We start from the raw sequence: 10197 nt of genomic DNA on the forward strand, positions 1-10197 counted from the left end.
ACATGAAAACCCCACGATGGTAGTTTCTGCCCACTTATGAAATGGGACATGTGTGAAATGGACAACAGCACATAACAGGACTCCAAGGGTAAATGGCTTGAGAGGATGAAATGCAGGGTTATCAGTGAATAAATGTAACAATCGTGAAAGAACCTGAATTGTCACTGGTCTGCTGTTCCTCTGACACGGACAGAGCTTCTAGAGCTTCGAGCGTGGAAACCACGGTGTTACCCAGGCCCTTCTCACACTTCCCCTCGGCGCTGGTGGGCACAGCGTCAATGAGGGACACAGGGATCTCGTCATTTTGCAGACTCCTGCCTGGCTCCTTGTCCTCGAGGAAGGAGGCGGCCTGGCTCTGAGAGTCCTCCTCGTCTGAACTATCTCTGAAGCCAGGTGGGGGCGCGGCGATGGCCATGTTCAAGGAACGCAACAGGAAGTCATCCTCGTTGTCATCCCCTTCTGGAGGGGGCAGGGACGTGAGGTCAATGATGTCATCACTGGACCCAGACAGGTTGAGGATGGCCGGCTGGCTCATCGCTCCTACCACGAGGTCCTCCTCACAGCTCACCTCGTCCTCATCCTCCGCGTCATCGGTGTTCTCTGCGTAACAGATGTCGTGCAGGAGGGGTTCCTCTATCCCCTCGGCGGCCTCAAAGTGTTTCACATCACCTATGTTTGCATAAACAGAATTTGCCACAAACTGGATGCTCTCCGCATCCGGGGCGAGATCCAGGCCCTTCATATCGTTGGCACCGCTGATGTAGAGATTCCTCTGCTTCTCCAGCAGTTCTGGGCTCTCCTCCAATAGTCTTTCGTAGCCAAGAGTCGGGGGATTCCTACCGTCATCCAAGGCAAGATCTCCGAAAATAAAGGACACTTTAGCTCCTCTCGGAGACTCCTGTGCTTTCTTCAGAGCGTCTGGTCCTGAGAGGGTCAACAGGGACCGCTGAGTGAGACTTCTGTAGTCTGCCTCACACGGAGCATCTCCCGGCTGGGTCAGTGGCTGGTTGAGTTCATCTGGGTTATAGGTGTTGTCTAGATACAGGTGCCGGTGGTCTTTGGGACACAAGGCGCCATCCGTAATATCAACCGTTTTCTGTTTCGAATCTATATATGTTATCTGGGCTTCTTGTTCCCCTTCGCCAATAAAGGTGGTCATCTGGGGTATACAGTTCCAATCTGGGCCAAGGAGGTTATGCTTTCCTTTATTTTCAGTTCCTAAAGAGAAAGAATCAGGCAAAGACACGTTACTGTGAGACCTGATTTCTTAATTTAATGGCTTGTAGCATCAGTTTTGTAAATACCGTTGTTCAGCTACAGCTTAATCCCACGTGACTCTCGGTTCTATTATTAGAAGACCTCATTTATGTCTGTGAATGTGAACATATAACGTGTCTTTAAAAATCCATAAAGGCGATAGTCTAATAGGCTGTTATTCCAGAAAATAGATTCTCCTTTTCGTTGTGAAGTGAGATCTAACGTTGCCCACTTTGTAGAGGAAGATGTTGGACTTTTTCCTTATCGAGTTAAGAGAAAGTCAAGGAGCCTGAGACTTCTGCCACACACTTTAGGAAATATTGTAATGATGATGTAATAATGTTATAATAAAAATGATCTAATATACACATAAAAATATAATGTAATCATATTGTAATGATAGCATAAAACCTCTATCTTGAGACTTTTTATATCCTAGTGGGTGTTAATATATTCACGTATAAACGTCAGCATGGATGCCTGTATGTGTGTGCGCACATGCATGCATGTACGATGCGTGAGTTGGGACGTCACAGGTAATGCACTCCTTTCTATTTTTTTTAAGGAGATTTTTTAAAATGTTTATTTCTTTACTTTGAGAGAGACAGAGAGCTCGAGCAGGGGAGGGGCCGAGAGAGAGGGAGACAGAGAATCCCAAGCAGGCTCCGTGCTGCTAGTGCATAGCCCAACGCGGGGCTCAATCTCATGAACCATGACATCACGACCTGCTCTGAAACCAAGAGTAGGATGCTTAACCGACTGAGCCACCCAGGCACCCTGCCTCTCTGCTATTTGTAAACATAGTTAAATAGTTTGGCTGATTTCAATTTTTATTTGGAGCATGAGAGCTCCTGAAGATTTGTTGGATGTTCCCGTGAATGAAAATTGCAAAACCCTAATTTAAAAATCATGGTTTTGTTTGTTCCTCAGGGGTCTCCCAATAGGGAATTTTGATGTGGAGAGTTTGGTCTGAAATTTAATGAGGAAGTGTTAGGGCCGCATAATCTCCCATTAGTACCCTCACATCGCCCCCTGGCCTAAGTTTGGATGATACTGACATCGAATGTACAAGGCATATGGGAAAAAAAAATCAGTTTTACTGGAGACGTTTTCACTCCCTTCGCCCCCCAGTTCTACACAATAAACTCAATGCTGAATGTTGTTCCAAGTCATTTGCTAAATGCATTTATTTTCATGAATAGCAAGAAAGATATACTTTTGAAGGCACTGAGCTACACAAGAGCCCTATTTACATGTTACCTTATAATAAATATTCCTATGGGGGTTCAGCATTGTTTTATGAACGATTTCGATTAGGACTGTGTGTAGGGGGTGTATGTGTGTGTGGACGCACACGCTCGTGTATGTCGGGAACGTAAATTGCTGGGAGAGGGATAGTAGTTTAGCGAAGCTGTGACAGGGCTCTAGGTTTAAACTTGTGGTTGGCAAAATTGGTAAAGGGGGGGCTAGGTAGTAGACATTTTAGGTTTTGTGGGCCAAGTGCTCAGTTGAGCAACCATTCAACTCTGCCATGGGAACGCGAATGTAGCCATAGATGACGCATAAACAAATGCATGGAGTAGGTTGAATGGTGGCCTCTTCAAAGATATATCCACTCTGTGAGTATGACCTCCTTGGAAAAAAGAGCCTTTGCAAGTGTAATTCAATTATGGACCTTGAGAGGAGCTCATCCGGATTATCCGTGTGGGCCCTAAATCCAATGACAAGTGTCCCTATAGGAGAAAAGCAGAGGGAGATTTGGGCCCCACAGAAAAGCAGGGAAGGCCATGTAAAGATGGAAGAGGCAAGAAAAGGTTCTCCCCTTGGGACTTTGGAGGGGTATGGCTCTGCCACTGCCTAGATTTTGGATCAGTAGCCACCCAAACTGTGAGAGAATGAGTTCCTGTTATGTTAAGCCCCAGGGTTTGTGCCAATCTGTCACAGCAGCCCTAGGAAACAAATACACTGTGCATGGCGAGTACCAATAAAACTTTATTTATAAGAACAAGACTTGATCATGAGCCATCGTTTGCCAACTTCTGCTTTAGTATAACATGAAAGCTGAATAGATCAGCAGGCTAAAACAAGTTGATAGATACAGAGGTGCATAGATATGTGGGTTCAGGGACTTTGAAAGTAATCCAAGTAATCAAAGATTAATTTTCAAGATAGGGAAGAAACGCAGGCTTACTGTTCCTTGTTAGAGATCTTGACTAAGGTCTGATCAATTTGAGACAAGAAGAAAATACTGAATCTTGGCTTCCTTCTAGAAGGGTGTAGGGACTTGGCTTTTGGGATGATTTTAGAGACACAGAAAGATGTGGGTTAGGAATTGGGGTCTATACCAGGGCCTGGTTTCCCATAAAGCGGTGGGGGGGGCGGGGTGCGGTGCGGACCAGGGATGAACTGGTCTAAACAGACTTCATGCTCTATACTTCTTGGGTCTCAGGGGGAGTTTCTGAGGAGGAGAGTGAATTTGCCACCATCAGAGGATGTGAATCCCCTAGCTATTTGGGGCACACGCCCTCACCCTCATTCTCAGTGTAGAGAATGGGGAGAGATTGCTGAAAGGTTGAAGTTCCATTCCTTCCCCATGGGGATAAGCTTTTGCCCCTCAAAATTTGATGAAACATTACATTGTGAGCCACTATAAACTGGACAGAACAGGAGCCCTTGTTCCTGTGACTGCTTTTGAAATGGTGGATTTAGTTTTCTTCATGCACCTGGACAATCTTAAGAGTCCATGAGGAAAAGGTTTGATTTTCAAGATAAACTCGCAGATTTGAAAATAGAAAGCCGAAAACTGGTTTTCCGAACAAAAGGATGGCGTTACCCCACTGAACTGATCTTCGCAATTTCCCAGGCCAGCGGTGAATTGTCCACAATCTCCTAGCTCAATGAAAACGCGTGATCCCACAAATGTTCACCACCAACGCCAGCGCCCTCTCGCCACCACCTTTTGGTTCCTTCCCCGTCACTTTCACGCTCAAGTATTTCCACTCCTGCTTCCCTGCCAGTTGTTGACAGAAGTACTGGGCATCCTTCTGGGTGTGGTGCGGAACTTTCTTCCTAACCCTTTCCTTGCAAGCTAGGTTCCCAATTCCGATGTTACAACTGAGAAAACCCAGACATAGAGAAATAAAATAAAAGAAATAAATAAACAAAGAAACAGACAAACAAGCAAATAAATGACACTCCTAGGTGGGGCTGGATCACATCTAGTTATAATTCGAAGTTGCCTTCTGGCATGCTTTGTCTACCTCTCTCTGTTTCTCTCAGGTTTCCCCTTTCCTATGAGTGTTTCCACCTGACCAGCCATCATCACAAACTGGGCACAAATCTGTTGGGTTGCGTGTGTCTATCAATAACCTGCAATATATTTACGGAATAACCATTTATGTTTTCTGCTAAGGCTACAGGTGAGAGGATTTTCCTTCCCCCCTCTCTCTTTCAGAAACAGTGACAATGGAATTTGTTCTTAAGAAGTTCCCTTTCTTTTAAAAGAAACCCTGATTATAATTTTTTTTAATGTTTATTTATTTTTGAGGGAGAGAGAGCACAAGTGGAGGAGGGGCAGAGGGAGGGTGGGCGGACAGAGGGATCCGAAGCGGGCTTCATGATGACAGCAGCGAGTCCGATGTGGGGCTCGAACTCACGAACTGCAAGATCATGACCTGAGCCGAAGTCGGGCGCTCAACCGACTGAGCCACCCAGGCGCCCCATGATTCTAAGTTTGTCATGGGTCAGCAGCTCTGGTGTGAATGCTAGTGTCTGTCCATCAGCCGCATTTACTGGGTGTCCACTGTAGATGTAGGAAAATAATCAGACACTAAAGAAAAAAAAAAAAATCTAAAACAAATGAAAACCACCCACCCTCAAAGCAACCCTTAACACTGCAGCCATCCTTGTCCTCACTCGTGAGCTATCTCATCCTGTCAAGTGGCTGAACTTGTCTGAGGCCTTTGCCATCTTCCTGCTCCCCCTACAGAGCTAAGGTGGCTGCTGGGGTCCCATGTACAGGCCCAAGTCCAAGTGCTGGGTGATATCCAAGTCCTGTTGGTAGAGCTCCCAGGATCCCGGATGTAAGTCTGATGTAGGAGGAGGTGCCCAGACACTGAGGCCTAGGGCCCCTTAAGGAGGGACAAGCCCTAAAGGTAGCTCCTGCTGGGCATCCTGTCATTAGTTCTCTGCATCCTGACTTCTGTAAGAGCGAGGCAGTGAAAACTCAGTCATAAAGACAGATGTTTACTCCCTTCAGAATAAGAAAATCACTGCCTTTGAAACATATTCCCCAGCACTTCTGAGTGATGTGTAAAATATGATGGAAAAATCGACATTTTCATTTAAAACATTAGACCATATCAGAATTATCTGAAGGCTTCTGCATTACATTTGGACACTAAATTTTTGTAGGAGTACCATTTTAACTTTTCAAGATACATCCTTATTGTTGTCAGGTGGGGTGGGGGAGGGGAGGGTCAGTGCTTCGTGAGTTCAGGAAGAGAGTACCTGTTTCCTGGGTCCCTGTGTTTTTCTTATTGGCCATGTTAAATATTGACCTCCTGGAATCCACAAGTAGCCGGTAGTAGCCAGCAGTTAAGCAGGCCAGGTTCATGGCATCTGAGGATTCCATCAGCAGCGTGATGGGCTATGCAAAAGAGAATATTTTGGTTAAAGCCATCCCTCCTCAATAAGCTCCCTCAGGTGACAACACTTGGATTCGTGCTTATGAAATGTAACAAAGAAAGTTACCGCGCAATCATGTCATCGGACAAACACGAAAGGTCAGAAGTCACGCCGAGAGCCTTACTGGAAAACATTCAGGTGACACCATCTTGAAAACACAGGCATTTTGAATCTTTTCAAGTAATATGGGAATGGGAGGAAAAAAGGTAACATTGGTTTCGTTTCCAAATAGTTAACATTTTAAAACTTGATAGTTAAGGAGTCAGTTACCAAATGTGAACCCATGATCTGGGAGCAAAAAAAAAAAAAAAAAAAAAAAAAAAAAAATCACAGGAAGATTAAGTTTGGGTTCATAGTGAAAATTAGTGTTGAAAAGAAGTAAAAATTCCAGCGGAAATTACTTCTAAGACTGAACGAAAAGTGACAAAAAGGTCCAGGAAAAGGATGCTTGTAAAAGAAACTGCAGATTCACAGGAGAGGAAAACAGAGGTGGGAGTTAAGAAAAGGCCTTGCTAAAACCTTCTGGAAACAATGAGGTTCTCATGTAATTGGAGAGGAGTCCTGGGCATATGGTGAAGCTGAAGCATTCATTCTCGTTGAATTAGAAAGGATGACCGACTGGTCTGTTCTTGTTGAAAGAGAGAGAACTTGAGAGAGGAACAAGGGAGCAAGACAAAAGCCGACACCCAGAGAGACACAGAAACGTCTGTGACTGGCTCTTGCTTTCATTCCCAGGTAGAGGATCCTGGCCAGGTCTGATGGCCCTGGCTATGGAATCTAACTTCCCACGAAAAGCCCACATACTACGTGATGAACTGCCTTCTCTTTCCATTTCAGGTGAGGTCTCCCCTCAAGTCACCCCACAATTCTTTCATGTAAGCAGGAAACCACCGGTAGGGTCTTGCCACCTACTTCCGTCGGGCCAGATTATCCCGTTATCAGGTATGTGATGACTGCATCCAATTCACTCTTTCTCCTACTTTTTTTCCACGGGGGGCGGGGCATTGTTCTTAGCATCTTTGCCCGCAGACGGGGCCAGGCATTCCAAATCTGTTCTTGCACTTCCACTGTTACGGAGTCAACCGGAGACCTGGAGTCAGCCCATGAAATGCCACGAGCCGTGGCCACCATGTCTGAGCTCCATACTCTCCCTTCCATGGTCACTTCTTCCTGCTGCAGAGGACACTGAGGCTTTTCAGTTTGCTGCGTAGACAGAGCCCTGGTGGGAGTGGGTCCTCCCTGCCTGTTCTCACAGCACTCCCCCTGGTCCACGCTCTTTCCTTTTCTCCATGGAAACACAGCCACGTTACCGTGGCCCAAATCCAATGACTTGTCTACTACTGGGACAAGAAGGTAGGGACAGGGGACCCGGATTATTTCCTATCAATTTCCTGTTTCTGGAATAAAGTTCTCCCCTTTGACGACAATCTCAAGTTATTATTTTAAATGGAATGGCCATGACATTCATAGGGCCCGATGTGCTGTCGGTACTAATTGCTACACCACAAAAAGACAGACTGACTGAAATACTCAGCTTTTCCCAAAGAATAAACACATACGGACTCAATCTGACAAAAGGGAATGGGAGTTCTAAATAAAGTTGGGAAAAATCTCCCTGACTCTCTGTACATGAATATTCTAGAAGGTTAGCAGGGAAAAATCTCCCCATTCTCTGTGATTCATGTACTCTGTCCTCAAATCACACAGCTCTTTACTGAGGGCTGGAGCCCTCAGGCCTGGGTTGGGTGGATTTTCGTCCCTCCCAACCCACCCCCTACAGCCCCTGCCACCCCTCACCTTGTCACATTTCTGACCCTTTGCACACACTGAAATTTTGACTGCTTTGTAAATATCAGCGGTGTTGTCACAAATGAGCTGTTCAGATCGAGGCCCTGTGTCAACATCTGAAAGACTTACCTTCACATCCAACACATGGAGCTCCACCCTCACCAAGCTTTCTTCCTCGGTAAACATCTCGATCCTGTTGACGTGGCTGAAGTCAGCTAAAAGAGCCACCAGATTGGTTTTGGTGTTTATGACATGGCTTATGCCATATCGGGGCCCCACCAGAAGAGTCACTTCTGAGCGCTTTTCTGCCTGCTGAGAGATAGTGACAAAAATATAAAAGTTCTAGACCTCTAAAGCACCACGCAGAGTTGAACCTGAGAATCTGTTCTTATAAGATTACATTTTCTTTAGACAGGATTTTTCGGTGATATTGCACCAAATCATCCAATTAGAAGAACCAGACATTATGATTGCATCGAGACTCTGCTAAATTATGAATAATGTAGAAAGCAAATGTTATCATAGCGCATATTTTCGTAATCATGAGACACTTCTAGAAAGGGGTTTTTTTTTTTTTTTTTTTTTCATTTTTAATAGGAAAGCAACTTCTGGCCCAATGATTTAAAAGAAGGCCATTGTTAGCGTGCATGAATTCTCTCGGTTCTTCGGGTTTCTTTTTCTAGGGCATTCTGCAGTGGCGTTATCTGGTTTAACATTTCTTCTCATAGTTTCAGACTGTGGTGCAGTCGATTAGAAATGAAGGCTGGAAAACATTCACAGCCGATTTGCTTTTGTCATCAAAGGCAGCTCATCCAAGACAGCCTATGGCAGTGACATTTTGCAGGCTTCCGTGGCTTCCAAGAGAAAGCAAGAAAAAGCAATTACCACTAATGTTGCCTTGAACACACGACCCCCGTACAGTCGAAGATCACTGAGGAACTTGAGATAATGGACCTTGGCTTGCAGTGCAGAGAGCTAGGGAGAGAAAAGAAACCTCGGGTGTTGATTCCATTGGGGGTGGGTCTGTTTCTGCTGGAGACCGGCTAAAAACAAGGGCAAACCCTGATGCTTTTACTACCAACAGATGGGGTGAGACGAGGCCTCTTCATAAGGAGTCAAAGTAAATTGCTGTGTATTTGGTTTCATGAGAAAGGGCTGCAACAAGAAATCCAGATTAAAACCCTTTTACGTGGGGGAGAAGGCATTGGCGGTGGGGTGGTAGTGAGGGGAGCATGGGTCATGAGCATGGACCTACTGGGCCAGGGTGCTCAACGAATGAAAGATGGTAAGTTTTCCCACCGAACCATCGGTCATCGGGGACTCCAAGAGCCCAGTGGTGCTTTCCAATCGCGGGTAGGGACGGGGCGGGCTGCGTCCAGGAGACTCACGTGTACACAGAGTTTGGGGGAGCCGTTTTGAACACATCATAAAAAAAAGTGCTGGATTGTAGGGGTGACTGGATGGCTCAGTCGGTCGAGTGACCACCTTCGGCTCAGGTCATGATCTCATAGTTCGTGAGTTCGAGCCCTGCGTCGGGCTCTGTGCTGGCAGCTCGGAGCCTGGAGCCTGCTTCGGATTTTGTGTCTCCCTCTCTGTCTGCCTCACCCCCGCTCGTGCTCTCTCTCTCTCTCTCTCTTTCTCTCAGTCTCTCAAAAAATAAAATAAAACGTTAAAAAAATTTTTTTAAAAATACTGGAATATTAACTATACCAAAATGCACTACCCTTCATGCAATTGTTAGCACTGTTCAGTCATCCTACTTCCTTCAAAAGCCCAAAGCATTTTGCAAATCGATTTGAAAGCAAACCACTTACTCTTGGCTAGAAAAACTGACCTTTATAGAAAAACAGTGATGAATAGATCTTAGAGCAGTTATCCCAATTATTACAAAACCAGTGGGCCATGCATGAAAAAAATCATATCAAGCCAATTAAAAAAAAAATTAGCTTTGGGCCAATCAGAACAGAAATTAAAAAAAATCTTTCGGGTTTAAGTTTATTTATTTAGTCATCTCTACACCCGACGGGGGGCTCGAAATCACAACCCCGAGATCAAGAGCCTCATGTTCTACCGACTGATCCACGCCGTCCAGCTATATTTCCGTGAGCGGAATGATCACAGAAACGAGGAAGTAAGGCGATGGTGGCTGATAGTGTGTCGAACCTGATTTTACCTTTAAAAAGCCATGGGGTGAGGAGGGAACAGAAATAAGTACGTTTCAGCCAGTAAAAATGACTTCTCAGAGTTACCCACGTTTCTATGGCCAGTATCAATTGTTAAGTGTTCTGGGTCGGTTTCCCTGCTTCCAGTTTTATAAGGCCAGTATTTTAAGGTTCCTCTTTCTGGTTCTTGAAACCTTTTGCTTTCGATTCCCTATGAACATAACTCTCTATTCTGACCAACAATCTATTTGAACGTGGCCTTTGTGTTTCTTCTGATTAAAAAAAAAAAAAAAAAGGGACGGCG

At 45.2% G+C, this 10197-nt stretch overlaps 1 protein-coding gene across 6 annotated transcripts in view; it reads right to left on the reverse strand.

Moving 5' to 3' along the window:
* FRMPD4 (FERM and PDZ domain containing 4) overlaps positions 1-10197 on the reverse strand; it is an 868248-nt gene that overhangs the window by 5008 nt on the left and 853043 nt on the right. For all 6 annotated transcript variants that reach the window (XM_040467604.1, XM_040467603.1, XM_040467607.1 and 3 more), the window contains 4 exons: positions 8617-8706; positions 7861-8043; positions 5767-5905; positions 154-1218 (listed from right to left, as the gene is read on the reverse strand). In XM_040467604.1, coding sequence (XP_040323538.1) covers positions 154-1218; positions 5767-5905; positions 7861-8043; positions 8617-8706 — 1477 coding nt within the window. The remainder of the gene's footprint in view (positions 1-153; positions 1219-5766; positions 5906-7860; positions 8044-8616; positions 8707-10197) is intronic.

Source organism: Herpailurus yagouaroundi, unplaced genomic scaffold, assembly GCF_014898765.1.
Source record: "Herpailurus yagouaroundi ecotype Mexico unplaced genomic scaffold, PumYag 67525, whole genome shotgun sequence".
NCBI classification, from domain to species: domain Eukaryota; kingdom Metazoa; phylum Chordata; class Mammalia; order Carnivora; family Felidae; genus Herpailurus; species Herpailurus yagouaroundi.